This window comes from Nelumbo lutea, chromosome 6 (genome assembly GCF_056320005.1).
Source record: "Nelumbo lutea isolate HS-2025 chromosome 6, American lotus-T2T, whole genome shotgun sequence".
NCBI lineage: Eukaryota > Viridiplantae > Streptophyta > Magnoliopsida > Proteales > Nelumbonaceae > Nelumbo > Nelumbo lutea.
Window position 1 is genome coordinate 8,242,148 of NC_142689.1, and position 23,012 is coordinate 8,265,159.

At 37.0% G+C, this 23,012-nt stretch overlaps 1 protein-coding gene across 1 annotated transcript; it reads right to left on the minus strand.

The window, feature by feature from the left end:
- Window positions 1-504: 504 nt before the first annotated feature.
- LOC148847163 (ras-related protein RABC2a-like) lies at window positions 505-16,019 on the minus strand. The gene is made up of 7 exons (XM_088950685.1): window positions 15,853-16,019; window positions 15,430-15,686; window positions 12,983-13,051; window positions 8,193-8,258; window positions 5,752-5,873; window positions 2,742-2,870; window positions 505-944 (listed from the first exon to the last, which is right to left on the minus strand). Exons 2-7 carry the CDS (start codon window positions 15,566-15,568, stop codon window positions 834-836), a joined length of 636 nt encoding a protein of 211 aa, XP_088806811.1. The 5' UTR covers window positions 15,569-15,686; window positions 15,853-16,019; the 3' UTR covers window positions 505-833.
- Between the last annotated feature and the right edge of the window lie 6,993 nt (window positions 16,020-23,012).

The following is a 23,012-nucleotide window of genomic DNA, read 5'->3' on the forward strand; positions in this document are numbered from 1 at the left end:
CATCCACTAGACTATCCTAACCATGTTAGGGAGTATGCTGTATCCACAGTGGACTATCCTAACCGTGCTCTCTAAAGGTTGCCCATCGACTTAACAGAGCTGGATCTTTGGTTTAGAACATCTTGTTCAATGAGAGCATTATTTCTCAATGCTCATTCCGGGAGAGCACATATATTCCTTTTATCAACTGAGAAAATTATTACCTTTCTGACTTACCTTTAGATAAACCCCTGGTCACGGATAAACAGTGCTCTTGAATTTTGAAGCAAAATTCAAGGTATTTCAATGCTCTCTAAATTCGTATTCCTGTGAATCCTTCACTCGACTAGGTTCCTCAGGCACCTTTCATAACCAAAGGGAAACATGTCTGTCCAGCGCTGCACTTTCATGGTCATGGTTCACATCCAACTCCACTTTTACACATCCGGTGATTAATGCAACCAAGGAGATCATTCTACCAGTACCAGTCAACTATAATGTTAAAAGAATAAAGACGGCTACCCCTTGAGAAATGGTTCATGCTTTATACATCTCATATCAGAATAAACAAATTACACTCATTTGGTTTACATAATCAATTGTCACTTTCTATTTACATGATCTGATTGGCGTTCTATTACCCAAATAACACCCAGGAAGACATTAAAATCTAAAACAACAATAGCACCACCAACAATAACAGCAAGATTTAAGAAAAGAAATCACAATTTACATCATTTCACCATGAAGATTGTTGCAAGTTCTGGCCATCAATTAGTGTTACAACTGCTGCTACAGCACCTCCAATTTGATTTCTAGGAGAGCCTTTAATATTGGCCTCACCATTCAACATTTCAAGAGCAACAACCACCCTTAGGAGGTGATTGATTCTCCTGTTTTTGTTTCAAAATATTTCTCTTTACTACACTAGATCCTTCTTCCAATAGACTAGGAACCTCCAGTATCTGCAAAAAGAATCCAAAATGGTCAGAACACATAGGGCAACAAACTTACGAAATAAACTTCATTTAGGAAAATAATATATAAACTACTAAGGTATTCATAACTTTGTCGTAAATCTGTAGACTTCTTTTATCCCTTTTGCCTGGTGAAAACTACTAAAATAACAACCCAGCTTATTATGATAACTTAACTGTCATTACACAGAAACATTGTTTCTCATCAAAGCTGAACTTTCGAAGCCCTATCAGTATCTTTGAAGGTTTTAACTGTTTAAACCATTTTCTTCATAATCCTCTTAGATACACAATTAGCGAGTAGCAACTGTCAGGCTTCAGTATGCAGCAGTATGCCCTGAGGCCCCTGACACTCATACAGGTCAGATGGTCAAAGTATACCTCACTCCCAAGGTAAACTGCATGTGCACAATCCATGAAATCCAGATGCACATGGATAGCATAATGCTTGGAATCTACACCTATATCCAAAGTCAAACCAAACCATTAAGTTTCAAAATTCACTTTCCTGCACATTTGACTAAAGAAAACCCCCAACTTAGCACACTGTTTAGGGTGTTCCCCTTTTGCTTATACCAAAGTTTGATCAGCCAAATTGATCGGTCAACCTAAAGCACATCACTGAGTCCAGGATTTACAGGGGTTCAGCCACGAGTCTAGCACCTCAAGGAGATGCTCCAAAAACCCAACACAAGCTGCTTCCATAAACCACACCAATGCCAGAGTCCCTCAATGTTTCTACCACTCAACCTGCACCAATTGACAATTCATATTAAGGCCAATCCATGGCATGCTCTGCCATATTACACCAATCCTGACAGGTTGGTTGATTTTTTTATCAGTAGTTGATGTCCGATTCATTATTATATGCTCATGTTATTTTTTAGAGTATTTTTAACTTATACCAATTTCAGAAGTTTTGGCTGACATGGATTTTTGTATTTCTAAGTTTTTAAATTTATTTTCTAGTTATAGGTGACTTAGGAATGGGGTTTTAAGATTCCCAGAAATTTACTGTTATTTTGGAATGGCTATTTATGGTAATTTTGGACTTATATTTATAATAGTTCTCATAGTTGCTGTTTATAGTAAAATCATGAGTTACAATCATTAAGCTAGTTTTTTGCAGAATTGGTTAAGTGTTATACAATTGGTGTTTTTTTAGGAACTAGAGTTCTTAATGGAGTGCCCCTATGGGTTACCTTGGGTCAGTTTCCTAGTCCAAGTTGGAGTCTGTCAAAGGACTCAAAGTTCTTATGGTGAGTCTATTGATAGAGTCATTGTAATTGAAAAAGAAAAGAAAATTAGAGTTGGTTGATGAAATAAGTTTGGTTTAGTGACTCCTGGTTGTTGCCAGATTTTTTTCCCTCTCAATTATTTCTTCCTCTGAGTGATCTCTATTTGCTGTTTACTGTGACAGCAAGCTCTCTACTTGTTTCTCCATCCATGATCCTTAATCACCAAAGCTCCTCCTTCACTCGCAAAGCCAACCACTGAAATTTGTAGGACCACTACCTTGTCCAACATCACCACATCATCTCCCAAATACAACTAAAATTATGTCACTTGGATGTGTTATTCTATAATCATTCCATATCTCTACAAACAGTAAAAGAACATCTTCTGAATCAAAGTAAAGTAACTACTCTTACCAGATTAATTACCTTGAGCATCACCAACCACATGGGGGGGGGGGGGGGTTACTAATTGGCATGACTCCCGAAATCACACTAAATCTAACATTCTGGCTGGTTGAAAAGAAAGAATGTATTTTGAGAGATTTACCTTTAAAGCAAGTTCTTCAAAGCATTTTTCCACATTTTCTCGAGTTTTTGCACTACATTCAAGAAATAAACATCCATAATCTTGTGCAAGAGCAATTCCCTCCTCTCTAGTTACAGCCCTTTCACTTTCCTGAAAACATTGTACCACTTCTAAGAAAAAATCAAACCTCCACTAGTAAACTGCAATCAAATGTAACAGATTAAATAAATAGATACTTGTGCATGCCCATGTGTCTATCACAAATTTCAGAAGCATTTTTTATCAGTACCAATGGATAAGCATTGAACTGAATGGAATGGCGAAACAGGATTCATGTAGCCAACCCCATATAGTCGGGATAAGGCTTAAAATGATGATGGTGGTAATGATTTTGTTATCAGTACAAACGTCAGAAGCATTAAAAAACACTTAGCTCCACAAGATCCTCCATTGGCTAAAGAATCACATGACTGGATAATCTAACAACAAAGAAATAGACAAATAGGGGACAAATACTTGAACTACCCCCCCTCCCCCCAAACTGCAGTCCTTTGATGGGTGTTTTATGGGAAACAAAGGACCTTCTGGTCCAGGAAAGAAGAGAGATCCTCAATGAGCTCCAAACCGTGGGATGCAAGGCTCACTTGAATGCAAGTGAAGAAGGATCCTCAAGGCCATGGGATCTCAGCCATTTCCATCAAGAGGTACAGGGCATTGGATGTCAGACATTTTCTTTAAGAGGATAATCTTTAATATTGCAGGTAGCATCTCATTCCACTGGATCCATAGATCAGCCAATGAGTTCACTAGCCAGAGGTAAGAGGAGTTGTACTGAAGCCTGGTCTTCCTGTGTAGGGTATGGAACGATGGGTGTAAGTTTAAGGGGGGGGGGGGGTGACTGCTGAATAGTCTTCCCAAAAGTGCTTTTTTGGATTTCACTGTTTCTTTCTGATGCATCACTGCATCCAATCTTTATTGTACTTCTCCCCATATGCTTGGTCTATAAGACTTTCTCATAACAGAACACATGGAATTTTGTTTAGGGAAGGCATGTGATCTCTATAGAGCTCGAGGAGAGTATAGTTAACAACATACCACGGCAAGGCATTCTTTCAGGAGGCAAGGTGATACCCTACCCTGATGGTTTTAAAAGGGAGAGTATTAATCTTGGATGTGAACTACACCATTTCATTTTACACATAAAATGATTAAGGTGTAAAGAGGATTCTGCAATTGCAAGAAGTAAGCCACAGCAAGGTTTCAGAGAAAACAGGAGGAAGAGGAAAAAGAATAGGAAGATGTTCATTACACTTGGCAACTGATCAAGCCAGCTAGATAAATTTGCTTTAGCTTTCTTCATCTTCGAGCACAGGGGCTCAGTTTACGTTGGTAAGACAAAAGGGCAATGCACTGATCAAAAAAGACAGAATGGGATATGTTTTCATGCTTCTTTGATTCTTTCTGTAATACTCACGATTTGCTTCATGCAAATGCACTATTCAAGACTTCAACTGATCTTGTTATATGGAAATGCACAATTTAATGGACAATGCTTTATGGAAATTTATGATTCAATGTGTTGTTACCATTAAGGAATGATTTAGGCAATTCCTATGATGCCAGAAGGGTATGATACCAGAAGAAGTTTGACCAATCAGAACCCCTCTCCCTGTTGAATTTTGATGAATACCAGTTGATTGGTTACTATTTCTATGATTCTGGTCGATTAGTTATCAGCTTTTTAGCCATCATGCCATTTCAGTATCATAGTCAGACTCAATGGTTTAATGTTCATTTATACATGAAATATATGATTATTTCCGTTTTCTTCCTTTTCAATATAAAGTAATAGGAAAGCAGGACATGTTCCATGTAACATGCAACATGTACTGAAAATTCAAGGTCTACTTTGTTAAAGATCATGACTAGGCTGCAAAGCACTAACTTACTGCCTTGCAAACCATAAGATTGAATATAATTTATATATGCAAATTGAAACAACCACTGACCTCAAAATTTTCACTTTTACCATCATTTTTACCGCAAGGGGCCATTGCTTGGTGTAATGATAAAATCTTGGGCTGACAAGCATGGTTCAAGGTATCAATACTTTCCATATGTGAAAACCACACATCAAAAGTTTTGAACTAACAATTCTCTCATTTCTTCTTATTGTTTTGATTTGACAGGTTAATAAAGACAAAGTATAGAAACAATATCATATCAATACTTTGAACTTTGAGTATGAGAACACAAGTTTGAGTCTGAGATTAGGCACATCGTGCAAAGAAAAATGCCAAAGCTTAGGTTTGTATCCAGCACACCCCTCCCAAGATCCCAAATAGCTGGGACAAACATTGGGTAATGTCCTTTTATTTTTTATTTTTACCACAGGAATTGGCTTGGTAGCCAGAGAGTGCAAATCTTCAGATTTTCAGAAGTTTTAAGAGTAAGTGGAGAGGAACAATAGAAAATAAACCACCATTGTAACACTGTCAGCCACTTTTTTATTAATAACTAAAGGAAAAGGTATTCTGGGGAGGGAACTTTAGCTTCCCATTGTAACTGTGGGGTGCTTTGGCATAACCACTTCTGTACATATCCACTATTCTTTATCCACAAATCAATAAAACTTTCCAGTTATCTATTAAAAAAACTCGATAACAACAAAGAATTTCATTAAAGGTCAAAGATGGGAAACAACTACACCTTGACAGAAAATCCAGGTCACAAAAATACAGTACTAACCTGTCCAAACAAGCATGAGAAAAACAAGGTAACAAGTACATTCAACCCTGTGGCTTAAGTCCCAGGCTTGGTGCACTCCCTCCCTAGCTAGAGTGTCAGTAATGTCATTAAGGATAAAAAAAATACAAAGATTCAGCCCACATCAGTGAGCAGTAAGGTCCATCAGGAAAGAGTCTTCAAATGGTTTTACAAGAAATCCCTTTGTCATTTCACTAAGCACAAGCTAACATCAAGAAAAGGAACTTAAAGATGGTAAATAACAAATAAATGGCATAGAGTTTACCCTGTCAACTTTATTCCCAACAAGCACCTTTATACAATCCTGATTGGTGGAGTACATCTCTATCTCCTTTTCCCATACATCGGACAAGTTTGTAAAGGTTTCTCGCCGTGTCACATCATAAACTAAAATAAGAAGTAAATTAAAAATCAGTCATTTTCTGTTCATCAAACAACAGGGAAGAAACACAGTAAGCTATCCAAGAAAAAGAGATAAAGAATGCTCCAGTTATGCTCCAAGAAAGTACGGCACACCAAACTTCTACTCTATATACTTAATCTGATCACTCCCAGGAAATTCTACTCTATATGCATTGGCAAAAGCAGGAGTTTTAAAGGACCATGTGGAATGGGGATGCCCAGGGCTGGGTTCTAGTTTGTAATCTGTATCGGTTTTATTTATCATGTTCTGGTTTTCTTTTATTTGGAGCTCCAGTTGGATGGGAGCCTCTTGTTCTCGTGTGTGTACTGTATTTTTGAATTCTCTGTTTGATTTTTAATAAAATTTATCAGTTACTTATCAAAATAAAAATCTACTCTATATGCATGCAAATGTTATAAAAGTAAGATGCACAATTAAAATGCAAGGGGCTCCTATAGCCTGAGGTGCAAGGCACAAAGTGAAGTACATGCCTGACCAAAGTGAGGCACCACTTTTGGGGGAAAAGAATAAAAAATTAATAATAAAAATATATGAAAATATAAATTCTGAAAGAAATAAAATATATAAAAAATCTTTTAGCTCAATTGGTTAGAGTCTCATGTCACTATTAACAGAACGGTTATTGCCTTGTACATTCAGGTCCTACACGGGCTACTGTTTAAACTGTAAATCATAAGTACAACCTATAATATAGTAAAATGCATATTCAACACCAGATTCAAAGTTAATACATCGAAACACAGCAACAAGCTAAATGAGGTGCACCAAGTTTCAAGTGAGGCACACCCCACAAGATGAGCCTTGTCTGTGGGCCTAAGTGTGCCTGAAGCAATCCCATTAAAAGTTTAAAACACTGACATATCATAAGTTCCAGAAAAGTTTATTAAAAAAATATAAGTTCAAGACAATAACTCTGTATATTCATATCTTTATCTAATAGTAATACAATTCCAAAACTATTCTGTCTATAATATGGGATTCCCCAACTAACAAAACGTGCCAGGGGTCCGGGACATCTATGCTTTCTTTTAGAGAATATCTTACATTTATTTAACCTTACATGCACTTGGATACTTCATACATACTTCTTTGATCTTTTATATGATCGTATGCTATCAATGAAAAAAAAATTATGGGGATGGATATGAGAAACAACCCAGAGCATGAAGCTTTCTGGTGACCCCTAGAAGATCAAAGGGATAACAATATTCACTGTTGTCCAGAGAACTAAAATTTAAACTAGGTAATCTGTTATGGGCCCAAGAATAGGATCTCGTCACGGGTAGGTCCACGGGGAAAGCCTCCTGTTTTCCCTTGTTCCTCCCTTTTCTTGAAGAACCTATCTTGCCGCCCTAAAGGTGATTTGTTCAAGAGATCACCAACTCTCCTTTGCTCTCTTTCTTGACTGAAATTTTTTATGCCTTTATTGAATAAAATCAGCTCCTTAAATAGGAGATTACAAGAGATAAGAGTCCTACTTTTAGGAAGACTCCTTGCTAATTAGGAAGACTCCCTACTAATCTATCCTACTGAACTGATAAGATAAGATAAGACTCCCTTAATCTATTCCACTGAACTGATAAGATAAGATAAGACTGAACTAATAAGATAAGATAAGACTCCCTTAAACTATCCTACTGAACTGATAAGATAAGATAAGACTCCCTACTAATCCATACTACTGAACTGATAAGATAAGAACACTGAATAGATAAGACTCCTACTAATCCCTACTACTGAAAGCAGATAAGGCAAGAATACTGAATAGATAAGATAGGATGAGAACACTAAATTGCTGCTGCTGAGAACACTAAATTACTGCTGCTGCTGCCGGTGTCCACATCATAATCCTAACAATGCAATGATGAGCAGCAGGCCAGCATTATACAGGATACCATGCAACGAATTTTGATGAAAGACGATATCTGCAATTGTTTGAAGAACCTATGTGCTCCACCAAATCTCAACAATTTTTGGTGAACCCATTAGCTTAATATGGGATTTCCAATTCTAGCATGATTTTCTTATTTTAATAATTAATATAAGACAGCTCTATACATGCCAGTGTTACCAATTTTGTTAAAAACATGACTATTATCCAATCTAAGATGAGAACAAGAGAGATTGCTTCTAGATTTGCTATTTCAGACACATTAATGGTTGACAGAAGACTAAGCTGTAGTAGTAAGTACTAATCATTGCTAAATACAAATAACATTTACCTAGAGCATGATTACAAGGAAAGAAAATAACTTGATAGTTTTAAGTTAGAAATGGCATACCAAGAATGATCCCTTGTGCACCTCTATAATACGAGCTTGTTAATGTTCTGAATCTTTCCTGTCCAGCTTTAACAAAACATGGCAACATCATAAATCAGTCATTAATTCTCACTAAACTTGAAAAAACAAATGTGACCTATTTTATTGGCAAATGACTAGGGAGTAATATCTACAATATGAAAGAAGAAAATCAGAAAATTAAAAAATGGACCACATTAGTTTTGGCATTCTAGACAAAAAACAGAGAAGTGCAGGTCTGCAACCACTGGTTTCGCTTTAACTAAGAATCTTGGTCCTTGCAGCAAGCGTAAGTCTATTGAATTTAAATATTAAGGTATAAACCATATTAAATGACTAACTATGAATGTCATTTATTGTTATATGTTTATACAATTTCCAGAATGGCATTTTACTTTTATAGGCTAGCTTTAGGGAGCATAAGCAAAATTAAGCATTTGCTGTTAGATCAAAAGAATGATAGGCATAAATAATGCATGTAGCAGTCTGATGCTCTTTTCCTGTATATTACGTTTTATTTTTCTTTTTCCTTTTAATTAATAATGAAGTGACACAGAAAAACATGTTACATATGACACAAGCACTAAAAATATTGCATCCTTAACAAAACAAAATGTTCCTTGGTTTGAAAGACTCTTGAAGACAATAAGACCTCACCAGAGGCTTTATGTGGGAAACCGGAAAGCCAAGGAGTTCCTTGGCTTGAAGTTTCAACATTATTTAATCATTGGGGCCCTATTGTTTATCAAAATGACCTTGTTGCAGGGTAGAGTTCGCTGTAAAGTTCTGTGATTTATCAAAGGGTTTTATCTCCTAAAGACCTTTGGAGAGAGATATTGATGGTTTGGTCCTCTCATTGTAAACCACTTCTTACGAAAGTTATTTTTTGCTGAATTTTGATGGGTATTCTTTTAGCCATATGATGCAACCCAGTATTAAATAAGTCTTAAGATAATTGGAAAGGGAATATGCCGTGGCCTCTAAGATTAGCTGCATCATGGATTGGGATTTGTGAAGCAGAAAAGAACTTATCTCCCTTGTTGAAGCTGATTGTAACAATGCAACTAAGGGAAAGCAAGTATCTTCTTGGAAATCAACCTCATTTCTCAGAACTCCTCCCAACCCAGAGGGCCCTGGGTTGCCCTGACTACTCCCATCAAAATTCAGTTTCAGGAAACATTGTGGAGGGGGGACCCCGAGGGCAGAGGGCAGAGGGATTCTAGAAGCTAATGGTTGAGAGATTTGCAAAGAAATTAGCCTCCTAAAAGAGAAATTATATGTCCTTAGGGGGAAGAATCGCTTTGATTAGGGCCACGCTAGCAAATCTACCCATTTACTTCCTTTCCACCTTTCGCATCCAGGCAAGGATAGCAAGACAACTAGAGTAGTACATGAGGGATTTCTTATGGGAACCAAGGAAGGGAAAAAAAGGAACATTTAGTTAAGTGGAAACAAGTTAGTAAGCTAAAAGAACAAGGGCGTCTAGGGTTAGGAAACATTGCTCATAGGAACACTACCTTGTTGGGTAAATGGTTGTGGAGATTTTCCCTTGAAGGAGATGGGTTGTGGCACAAAGTAATTGCAAGCATTCATGGTCTAGATTGTAATGGTTGGGATGCTAAATTGGCTTATCACTTAACTTCAGCCTCTCCTTGGAAAATTATTCACGAAGTTTACCCTATGTTTATTAGTTTCATCTAATATGGTGTGGGAAAAGGGGATAGAATCTGCTTCTGGGAAGACCTCTGGGTAGTAGGGGAGTCACCACTAAAAGATCAATTCCCTGACAATTTTCCTGGAACCTTCTAGACAGTTTTCTTAGACCCAAACTTGGAGGATTATAGGTTTTGGGTAATTTCCCAAAATGGGCTCTACACTTGCTCCTCTTTCTTCAGACATCTTACATTTATTGGCTCCGAAAAGGTGGTTCTCCTAGTGAAAGAAATATGGAGAAAGCCTATCCCACCAAAAATTCAAGCTTTCTATTGGACTCTTTTCCTTGGTAGGGTAAATACATGTGATTTGCTACAGAAAAGGAGGCTTCCCACCTGCCTCTCCTTATATGTGTATTCTTTGTAGAGATATTGGAGAGTCCCTCTCCCACTTATTGATCTCCTGCTCCTTGGTGTTTCGTATTTGGGAATTTTTCTGTTCTCTCTTTGGCTGCAGGTGGGACCCTCCCCAAGAGGTGACAGACGTTTTCAATCCTAACTTCTTGAGGCAACAAAAGAAGAGAGGGAGAATAATGTTGAGATCTGAAAAGGCAGTTGTTGCTTGGGGAGTGTGGGAGGAAAGAAATAACAGATTTTTTGCTAAAAAAAGTAGAACTTTGGAAGAGGTAATTGACAGCATAAAAGTGAGGCTTGCATTGTGGATAAAAACCCTAGACGGTTTTAAACTTTTCTCAGTAACTAACATCCTAAGGGCATGGAAGGAAATAGCACAGTCCTCTAGAGAAAAGGAAATTCTAAGATTTAAGTGGAAACTGCTAGAGGTTAGCAAAGTAAAATTGAATTTTGATGGAAGCTCTGTGGGCAACCTGGGATTGGCAGGAATAGGTGGAGCAATCAGGAATGTGGAATGTAAGATATTGGCTCTATATTTAGGGTCAATTGGCATTACAAATTCAACAAAGGCAGGGGTACTGGCTTTACTGTAGGGGCTCCAGTTGGCAAAGCAATTGGGTTTTCGACAGGTGGAAGTGAAAGGGGATTCAAAAGTTGTTATATCTTGGGCAAGATGTTACAGACATATCCCATGGACCCTTAAACATATCTTCAGGGAAGTGGAAAGATTAGAAAAGGATATAAATGCTGTATTCAGGTGGATCAGGAGGAGTGAAAATGGGATAGCAGGTACTTTAGCCAAACAAGGGGTTGCAAGGCAGTGTCTATATTGGGCCCCTTTCTAATTCTGACTGTAGTTCTTGGGGACAACATTAGGTCATCAGATTGTACTTAATCCCGTATATTTTTAATTAATGAATCAATCTTTTTTCCTGATAAAAAAGAATGGATTTTGAGACTGATAAAGAGGTTACCAGATGCCAGTTCTTCAGTGTCATCTGTGGAAAAGCTTCTAGACTCCTCCCTGAGTATCTAGTGGCCACCCTCACTGTAGCGATATCTCTTATGATCTCTTGAATTTATGTTATGCCCAAAATACTATTGCATACCATTCTTTCCAATGTGAACCACCATTTATACACCACACTCCCTCAATCTTAGGCCTTTCCCAGCCAAATCCAGGTCAGGCTCAGAGATCCATTGAACCAGCCTAGCGACATAACCCCAGCCCCACCCCATTATCCATAGAGAAAGGGGAGGGAATGTGAAATTCACCAACATATATCATTCTATCAATTTTGTAGCCTGGGAAAACAAGTTTCATGTACCATTAAAGGTTCAAGAATGCAAAATACCTCACAAGCAAGGTTCTAAATATTGATACGCCCGATACGCCAGTATGGGCGTATCGTGCAGTATCGGCATGGTTCAAAGTATCGATACGATACGCCCGATACGGGGCATATCGTTTTGTATCTTTTGAAAAAGATACGGTCCGAAACGCCTGTTTCTAGGTGTTTCAGACCCCCAATTTTTTTTTAATAATAAAAAATATCTTATAAGCTTCCCAAAAAACTAAACTTGAAAAAAAAAACTAAAAAAAAAAGTATGTATCTATCGTTTCTAAGTACCGATACGATACGACCGAAACTCATATCATATCAATACTTTGAACCTTGAGTATCGGTACTGTTTTTTTTTATTTTTTTAACTTTTTTTTCAAATCCGGTTCAGGGGTTTAAGGTTCCTCCACCCCCTGAACCAGTCAAAACCCCGATACACCCTCTGTAGGGGCGTACGGGGTGCTCCAGATGCGATACGTATCGGCCAATACGGACCGATACGTAACGATTTTTTTAACCTTGCTCACAAGGCAATCTCAATGCTACATGGTTCCAACACATTGTATGGCACTTATCATCACAAGGAGAAATCAGATGCATTTTCCTATTGCTAAATCAACTCCTGTCCTTTTTGCTACCTTTTCAATACAATGCGGATCAGTACCAAAAGATTGTATTGGTAATATTAATAATATCTGAAATTTTCCAAAACTCTATGTGAAAAATCCTAAAGCCTATACCCAGAAAATAATAAATGAAGCTAGAAGTGCAAGATCAAAGATGTAAGTAGCTGGCAAGAAAAACATTAGTGTCTTGTTGCCTGTATAAATAGAAAACATAGCGTTTTGCATCAATTATATAAAAGATAAAACAAATTATTCCTTTTAGAAGTATGGATCTGCTACCCACACAGCTTCCAACCTGATCTATAGCCACAAATCTCAAACATGATTGTCATCTCAAGAGAACAATCTCATATTCCCATCAATGATCCACAGCTGTAGATCATGTTGGAAGCTGTGGAGGTAGCATTTTATGGGTGGCAGAACTGGAATCGCCTTTCAGTGAACAGCGATTTGATATTTCTCATTAGATTTATATTTTAATATTTCTCATCTTGATAAATTTTCTAGATTATAAGAAAAAGAATTCAGAAAGAATTTTCATTTTTGACTTTTCAGTACTAAAGAACATTTCAGAAAAGAAAGAGGGAAAAAACAGATTTCTTTCATAATACATGAACCTTTCATTTACATAGACCAAGCAAATCAATATCAACTATCAAGAAAATCCAATAGAACCAAGAAGGTACTAAAGTACTGAACTGAAAACAAGTGGAGAAAACAATCACATCATCCATTACCTGTGTCCCATATCGTTAGCTTCAATCTCTTCCCACCAACTGTGAGCATTTTGATCTTGAAATCCACACCTGTACATGGTTTGAACAACATCAAAAGTTCACCATATAAATAGACAGATAAGAAAAACTGAAGTTGTAAAGAAAAGATTTGGTTGCTTAATAACAAGTTTTAAAATAGAAAGTATAAACCAAAAAAAGGAGATAACATAGAGCATATCTGTGCTTCTGTACTTTTTTCATTTTTTGAAAAAAAGCAAGGTAATTTATTAGAGAAATGAACAAGTACATGCAAACCTGTGCTTGTGTACTATCAGCACTGTATTATCAAAAGAAAAAATATGAACTTCTTAAACACTAAAATTCACATATCCAATAACAAAACTTCAGCATTATGGCCTAAGAGAAGCTTCCTAAAAGATATCTCATTGCCAAATAATGTTTTGAAAATCATAATCGTAAATCATAAAGAAAGTTGAATCGAATCAAATCGTGAATCGTATCGTAAATCATAAGATTATTTCTATTTTTTATAAACTTGTCAAAAAATTAAATATATATATATTAAAAGACTAAATATATATAGAAAAGTGACTTTACCCTACTTTTAATCTATATATACCATATATGTACCTAAAATAATAGAATTTACCACTTATACAATAGAAGCCTGAGATGATATAATCAAGTTTGACTTGAAAAGTCAAACAAATCCACATATAATGGCTTTTTAACCTACATATGATGGAAAATAAACTCAATTTCTAGTCTTAATAGCGTAAATAAATCATTTTCTAGTAAGGGCTTAAAAAAACTCCCTTGACAAAACTAAATATAAACAAAAACATAACAAAGTAGAGAACTAATTCTTAATTAAATTTTATCTGAATCGTAGTGAATTGTATAAATCATAAGATTTATGAATCAAATCATAGGATTCAAACAAAAATCGTAAGATTTTTGCAGAAAAGGATTTGGACGTAAGATTCAAATCGAAACCCTTGGGATTTATGATTCAAATTGCAAACCGTATCGTAAATTGTAAGATTTTAACAACAAAAACTGAGCAGTCAGCAGATATATTGAATACTTCCTTTTTTTGGTTTTTGGCTGCTCATTAACCTACAAGTATCCTCCTCATCAAATATGCCATTGCATCCAAGGTTTAAAGTATCAACATGATATGTCCTGTATCGGGCATATCATATCATATCTGCAGGTCTCCAATACCCAAATAAGGGGTGTTTCAGATTTTGGGGTGTTTCAGGGGATAGATATGCATAATACCGACCCCTGAAGCAATATTGAAAGAAAAAAACCTTAAAAAAAAGTAATTAGCATCAAAATACCCGATACACCTGTTCGTGCATATTGGGTGTATCAATACTTTAAACCATGATTTCAACAAAGCACCGGTCTATAAGAAATCATCAGTACAGTCATTCTTTACACTTACTTTATTAGTTTTGGCTACTTATTAACCACTAGGCTCAATTAGTAACTGGCTCTTAGTCACTTAAATAATAAAACATATATTAAACCCCACCTCCTGACATCCACAATATCTTTTATTCTTCTGTTATTTCTATCCTATATACTCCAAACTATGCCCTACATCACAGCTTAGATAAACTTTGGTACTTAAGAAAATTGCCGCTTCACTACACAGAGGATCAAGAAGTTATTTTTTTAATCAGTTTGCGATTCCTTATTTCTGTTGCCAAGTGAAATCAGGAATCACATTAAAAGAATGCAGAGCACTATAAAAAAGTGTGTTGATCGCACATCTGTACAAATTCCCTGTTTGAATCATTGAGGAAACCACTCCCCCTCCCCCCCGGCGGTTTCAACTTCTTAACCAGCCAGCAATAAAATAAAAAATACCCAGTGACGCAAGCCCCAACCCCTACACTTGAACCAGGCATGCCATAAGTTAGAAATGTTAAGATGCCAGGTTAAGAAATCAAATTGCAGTTAGAAATGGCCAGAGAATCCAAAGCTTGCCCAATGCTACCCAAGCCAATGTGCATCTCAGCCCTCTGAAATTTCTGAAATCAGGATCAAATGTTGCCACTTGACAAAAGACACCTAGTGCTAGTCTATCCTGTCAAATTGCATGAAAGTTTCTGTATGAATATTTGTCCCCTTCTGCAACTGCTACAGTAATAAACTTTTATCTTTTTTTTTCATGATAATTACCATAAGAACAGTTATTCTAAGGATCATGAACACAGCAGAAACAGAGCCAGCAGTAACCAAACAGTACGCCTCCACTCCATGCATGAATCATCCCCAACAGAACACCGGGCTTACAAAAAAAAAGAAAAACAAACCACATCTAGTGTTCAATGCAGAATTACTAGATTTCCATTGAAACCCACCCAGAAATGCAGAAAAAATAAAGAAAGAAAGAAAGAACTTCTCTCTCTGAAAAAAGAAGGAATCCGTACCGATGGTAGGGGCGAGATCATCAACAGAGCTGGAGATGAAACTAACTAGTAGACTGCTCTTACCGACACCCGAATCTCCGATCAACAAGATCTTGAAGGAGTAATCATAGCTGTTCCCGAGCCCAGATGACGAACCCATTTATCAAAACTAAAAAGATCTCTTTCTCCTCCTCCTCCTCTATATTTCTCTCTCTCTCTTCTCCCTATCTAATCGACCCACCGTCCTTCTCTCTCTTCTCGTCGTCAGTTTGAAGTAACTGCAGCAGAATAAAAAAAAAACGAGACGACAAAACGAAATTGCCTCAATGGTGGGGTTCCACTCCAGCTTCTGGTGCAACAAGTGCTGGTCGTAGGAGTTGTGCAGTGCAGAAGAAAAAGAAAAGAAAAAAGAAAAAGAAAAGGAGGTGGCACATTGGCATCTACCTTTGTGTGTGTGCGTGCGTGTGCGAGCGAAATGTCCAGAATTCATGTACAGACTAAAGTTGTGATTTGTGAATTGAGATAAACTAGTGAGTGAGAGATTCCAAAAACACACGCCCACGAAACAGCGGAGCGGACATATCCCGTTCTTTTCTGGTCACGTTCACATCGACTCCGGTCCCCGACGCACTCGGCCTTTTCTTTCGGTGGACCGATTTCGATCCCCCAATCAGGCCGGATTAGGTAAACCGGACCACGCTGTAGAGTTCAAATAGAACCGTCATGAATCGGACTGGCCCGGGACAGGGTGGTACCTGTCCCAACCCAATTATAGTCGGGAACCAAATTATTAAATTACGAACCAGAACGAAACCAATTATATATACCCTGTTCTGTTATACTTTGACAATTTTTTTACGGGGCAGAGTAGGGTGCATGTAAGGCCTACCACAAAGAACCTGCATACACAATTTAATCTCACAATGGAGGAGTTGTAATGTGACCATCTTGTCTTCTGGGTTATTCATATATTCATATAATATGATAACATGAAATTTCATTTTTGATGATATAATCTTAATAAAAATGACATTAATTTTTTTTTTTTTGGGGGGGGGGGGGGTGGTGGGGGTGAGAAGTTACATTTTTTTTGGCTTGAGAAGGTTTGAATCTTGTATAGATTTTTTAAAGAAAAATAAATAATTTTTTTCTTAATTTTGGGCATTGGAGGCAGATTAATTAGACAGGAATTATTTACATTTTAGTTCAAGTTTCGGAGAGCCAAGGACCCACTTTATTACATTTTTTTTCACCTTAGCTCAATTTAGTAACCATAATGGGTACTTTGTTACATTTTTTTTACCTTACCTCAAGTTAGAGGTTGAATCATTAAACCGTTTAACCTAACCTGGATAGTGTTTTAAGTTATTTTTGTTTTAATTATTCTAAGTTTTAAAAACATCATGGACCGACCATTTAGAACAAACAATCAACCCGTTTGACCCAAAATAGATCAGTTTTTTTAAATCTTTCTAAATAATAAATTGTTTATATGTTGATAAAACAAGTGTTTTTTAACTAAAACTAATCTAGAATAGCAAAAATTGGCTCCGGCCCAATTTATAATCAGGACAGAACTAGAACCAGTCTGATTCCATCAGGTAGACCACCTGACCAATGACAACTCTTAAGTCCAAATTCCGAATCCAGTGCGACTGGTACCTTCAAACCAGGTTGGCCTATCTCACCCATCATGGCCGGACCGGAGTGGCTACCTACTTGTAACAGATTAATTAATAGAAGTGTATTTGAAAAGGAGAGATGAGACATCTTTGTCTGGTTCGTGCTTGGGCCTTTGCGTTTGTTGTTGAATGTCCCTTTCTTCAATCTTATAGAACTCGGTTCTTTCTTGGGCTATTGCTTTGTTTGGAATTCAAGGCAGCACAGACCAAACAGCTGATCTAATACGAAAGTCGAAAACTCTATCACCAAAAAAAAAGATTTAATACGAAAACATTTATATATTATATTTCGTGGAAAAGAGACAAGAGAGCATGCAAGCTCAAGGCATATGACACGTAAAGGCTAACCCCCCGTTTCAGGTTTTAAAATGGATGAAACGAAACGACGTGATAGACTGATAGTTGTAAGTTATTTTGCTTTTCGTTCCCAGTTCTCGTTGGACTCTTCTGCCTTTGTCGGCACTCGTCGTTCACTGAATCTGTACTTTCCCAACCCGGTGGCAATGGATCTCTCATACCCGAGATATCCGACAATTCCACTATCACTGGTACTAGCACAGATCTAATATAACATGTAGGGCTGTCGATGGATAATAGGAATGCAAACGGATTGGGTTGGATTGAAAACATAGTTTATTTGAATCCGGTATTATAAATCTTATATCCGATTAATTTGAATTTATTAAGGATATTCGATATTTAAATATGACACAATCTGATTTAATTTCTTTAAAATTTAATAAAATATTAAAAGAAATAATATAATAGTTTATATAAAGAAAAAACAAAAAAAATACAATTATTTTTCAACTATTTTTATTATATGTAAATATTTCTTTGTATAAAAAATACAAAATTAAAATATAAATATGTTTATAAATGAATAAATAAATAATATATATATATATATAATATCAGATGAGATAGAGGTGATCTAAATTCAATTTATTCTAATACAAAAATCCAATAGGGGGACATATTAGAATCCGACAAAATAAGATCGAATTCAAATTCAGGTCAGAATTTGATCCATTTGCATCCCTAGTTGTCAATAGATCAGGTAGATCGGACATACCCAAACCAATTAACTCAATTACACGGGCTTTGTGTCTACAATCTGCATTATATGTTTAAATAAGGATTGGTTTTAGTTGTTCCAAATCCATAAAGACCTAAACCAACTGGGATTAGATTATGACATCGATAAAATACGATACGAAAAAAATTTATAACCAATCAACCGACATCATAAAAGAGATAATTAATTAAGTGGGTATTCATTAAAATTCACAGAGGACTTTGAACTTTTGGTTGGTTAAATCTTTTCCCATATGCTGTATAATGTCTTTTCAGCATCATAGATATTTTTTTGATAAGTATTTTCAACATCATAGATATATAATTGCATAATCAAGTATACTTATATTGGCATGTTATAAAGCTCTAAAGTCTAATACCCGCTTTTCTCTTTCATCATAATATATTAAGACAAAATAATATTATATTATGATGTCTAAATGTGTCAATTTATCAAATATATAAGTAGGTTTATTGTCAAATCTTTGCTGGCAGAAAGGCATGATATATATTACAAGTTTTTCCCGTATCATAATCGAACCCCAGTTCTCAATTATAAAATAAGTCTTATCGGGTCAGACCCAATGATCCCAATCATAAACCAGAATCTGGTTTGGAAATGGTTATGCACATTTATTTATGAACCAGGTCAGCATCTTTACCCAAATCAGATTTTTCCCAGGTCTTCAAATATGTTTGATGAAGAGAAGATCTATCAAGTTTTGGGTCCAAGTGGTCTACAACCTGGGACCTATATGGGTACCCGGCGGATAGCTATATGGTGGATTATTTAAAATTTTCCTTATCAGAAATGTTAAGTTACTGTATATATTCATAATAAAAGAATTGTACATGACCAGAAATTATTTAAGAATAACAACAATGATGTTGACCCATTTAACATCATTCTATTTATGTGCAAATAAAATTAGGGAGAATGACGTTTATCCCAGTGTCAGAATTTTTAGGCTCAACGTACAGTTGGGTAGGTGTCAACTTGGAATTGATGCTAATTTATATGTGATGTACAAAATAGGGGTATTTGACATTTTAAATTTTTATAGGTCTATTGAAATTTAGAATTCTGCAATGAGCTGCAGCGTATTTTTCCGTAAAAATTAAAGGGTAAAGATATAGATGGTATTAGAGTAAAAGCACATGTGTAAATGTGTGTATATATAAGTTTTAGGGTAAAAGACAAACCTCCCCTAATATTTCATCCAAATATTGAAACATCCCTTCATTTTTCAAATTGGACTTAGACCTCCCTCTTAGATTTACAAACTGTTATCTTTAATAGAAAAAGTAAATTGACTAATATATCCCAGCTTAAATTGGGGATTAAAGCCACTTTACAGAAAATAGCTTAAATTGGGGATTAAAGCCACTAACAAAATACCTTATTTATAAAAATAAGGTATTTTGTTCAAGTTTGCTTTTGATCGGTGAGGAGAGGTTTGTATCCCCATAAGATAATCTATGAAGGCAAAGAGGTAATAAAGGGTATCATTGGAATTAAAAAAATCAACAGCACATGATATCATGTGCTAAAAAACACGGAAGGAGAGTTTAAAGGATGGGAAGTTTGTGTCTAAAGGTGTCCAATCCATGGATTTTAAAAACGAACCGGTGACCAAACCGCTCAGGGGTCCGGTTATCGGTTCAAACGGTCTGATTATTCGATTCGAACAGTCATCTTGTTTTGACAAAAAAAATTAAAAAAAATAGAAACGGTCAAAACTGTTAGAACGGTTCAAACGGTTAATTGGTCGGTTCAACGGTTTGCTGACCAAAATCAACGGTTTTGGAGGAAAACGGAACCAATCAGGTGATCGGTTCCCGTTTTTTCTGGTCCGACTGTACGGTCTGGTCCGATTTTGAAAACAGTGGTCCAATTGACCAGTTTTGGATGAATGGATTATTCGAACCAAAAAAACATAGTAGATTGGACCAATTCAGTCCAAAATATTTATTAGATTGAATTGGACCTAGTCCGTTTGTAATAAATTTATATTGAATTTGGGTAGATTAAGTCAATATTTTGTCCACTGATATAAGATAAGAATATAGGTGTCAATGGACTGGGTTTGGGTTAAACCCAATCTAAAGTAAAATGAATTTGAACAAATTGAATGGTCCAAACATTAAATTGAACCGGTTCAAAATGATCCAAGTTATTCATTAGATTGGATTGGACATGATCCATTTGTAATGGACTCACATTGGACTGGATCGGATTGGACCACATCCAGTCCAATCGACACCCCTATTTATGTCTGCTGATGTCATTTAATAGGGGAGGTTCAAGTCTAATTTGAAAAGTGAGGGGATATTTCATTATTTAGGTGAAATTTTAGGGGAGGTTTAAGCTTTACATGGCATTCATGATAATTTTATTTTACATTTATAACCTACATCTAAACCAAATATCTCTAAAAACAGTTCTATAGTTAGAGTCCACGTTCTATGCACCCACGTAGCATTTTGAATTTTGGTCTTTGTTAGCGAGCTTTCTACCGTTAGCAACTGGAATACGGTTGAACCGGATACAAAAGGACAAAAAAAAACATTAAATCAATTCAAACTCCCTCTTCCTCCTCTTTGTTGAGCCCTAACCCAGAAACATACCACATCCCACATCCCACTGGCGATCTCACTTTACACCAGCATTCGTGGACGTGAAATCCACCAGCGACAGTCTAGCGGTAAGCAGAGAATCTTCTTTCTTTCGTCTTCTTCTTCTTCTTCTTCTCTTCCACCGAGCCCTAACCCATAAACATCTCACATCCCACCGGCAAAGGTATAACAAGCTTCCATGTTGTTGGCATCTGCACACTGTTTTAAGAATCAATGAGATGATTCAGACCAGTTTTTGGCTTTCACAGAAAAGGCTTTTAGAGAGGCTTTTGACAATACGAGATGATGAAGACATAAGCTGTGAAATTAGAGATCAAAGGAAAAATCAAAAGGTTTATCACTAATTACTTTTAAAGCAATTAAATCAAAAGGGAAAAATCAGATACCAGAGGAAACAAATCCTCTTCTTGTTATTTTTCTTCCTAATAAAGCTACTAGAAAGAGATGCAGCCATTAATCAAGCTGTTAGAGAGAGAGAGAAAAAGATTAATAAGAACTGATGCAGTACGATCCGGACACTCCTAACTAACTGCTGACTGGCTCTTTGCTGGCAACAGACGGCACCTGAGAAGACGAAAGGAAGGATTCCCTGGCAACAGACGGCACCTGAGAAGACGAAAGGAAGGATTCCCGATGGGAATACTCCGATGCTTAAGTTAGAACGCAAGAAAGAAGGAAAAGAAGAGTCGGTAGCTAAGAGTGTAGGTCGCGTTTTATCACTATACTCGAGAAATTAGAGGTCTCCAGAGAAAGCTTCTCTTCTGCCATGAGGGCTTTTATAGGGGTGCTCTTGCGAGATCGGGCAGAACCACCACTGGACCCCTGCCACAGTCGTTACCTGCCAGGGCTGCACAGGTGGCCGTTGTGACGTACTCCTCGCCCGCGTGAGTGACACGTCTCCAAAGTGATAGGCACGCCTCCGCCTGCTGAGAGACGTGTGTGCAGACTGTCGAAAGGACAGGGACTGCACCATCAATAAGGGACGTGGCACAGTCTGATTGGTACGGCCTGTCAGATAGAAGCTTCCTGAGGAATGCTCATGCGGCCCATTCGCGAGCTACTTTGCAGCGAGCTCGGAATACTTCAGGAGTACCCTAAGTAGAATTGGTCCTCGGGATGACTTGTCTGCTTGGGAGCTCGGGCGAGCTAGTTTTCTTAGCTCGCAAACTAAAGTTGCCTCGAAATATACCTTTAGAGGTAGCTCGGGGAACCCGGAGCTCACGTTGTGACGAGCTCCTTCCTTTGCGCACTACGATGTAGCAAGCTGTTTTATGGGCCCGTTACTTGGTTGTATTGGGCCTCAATGCTGAGCTGTCGCTTATGCTGAGTCTATGTCTACGTGTCACCGTTTCATAGGTTGGGTCAAATCATCCTTCATCAAGAACATTGATAAAATTGGAAGGACATTCAGCATTGGAACTAAGCTTACATAAAAGAGTTCGCTTCCAGGAAGCATGAACTCATAAAAGAGGAAGATGAATAAGATTGAAAGAAGAGGAATAAGAAGAGGAGGAAGAAAAAGAAGAAGAATACTGACCACTTACCGTCGGACCGCCGCTAGTGGATTTTGCGTCCATGAAGGCCGGTGTATAGTGAAATCACTTAGGGGATGTGGATGTTTCTGAGTTAAGGCTCCACGGAGGAAAGGAAGGAGTTCAAATGAAATCCTTGAGTGGTTTGATGTATTTATTGTCTTTTTGTGTCCGGTTCAACCAGACTCCAGTTACTAATGACAAAATGCCCGTTAACTAAAGCCGAAACTCAAAATGCTAACTTGGTAACTCTTTATTGGTGGATTCATGCGTCCAGTGCACAAAATGCAGACTCTAGCCGGAGACTTTACCAACCAATCAGTTGGCACCTTGCAATTTTGATGTTGGTCAAACTTGACAAAATTGGAGCTCGAAAAATACCACTCTATATTAGCAAAATCATGGGCATTAAGAGGAGAAAGATCAACCAATATTGTTGTGAATGTTTTACATTTTACTTCTTATCATACCAATGTTATTGAATACCGATTTCTTTTTGAATACAAGTAACTAAGATGCTTGCTTGGCATTCCTTCAAACATGGAAGCGCAGGATTAAACCATCATATAACTACATACTCTATATGGTAAAGTCAATGAATCTCATATGCACCTTGCTTTATCCCCACCCCCTTATCCTCCTATGATGTGTATGTAATGTGCAATACAAAAAAAAA

Bases quoted from the DNA above. Each gene is read 5' to 3' on its own strand.
- LOC148847163 (XM_088950685.1), bottom strand. From the start codon at position 15,568: ATGGGTTCGTCATCTGGGCTCGGGAACAGCTATGATTACTCCTTCAAG. The intron at 5,874-8,192 runs GTATGCCATTTC...TTCTTATTTTAG, and splicing joins TGCACAAGGGATCATTCTTG to TTTATGATGTGACACGGCGA. The intron at 2,871-5,751 runs GTAAACTCTATG...CAATGTTTTCAG, and splicing joins TTGGGAATAAAGTTGACAGG to GAAAGTGAAAGGGCTGTAAC.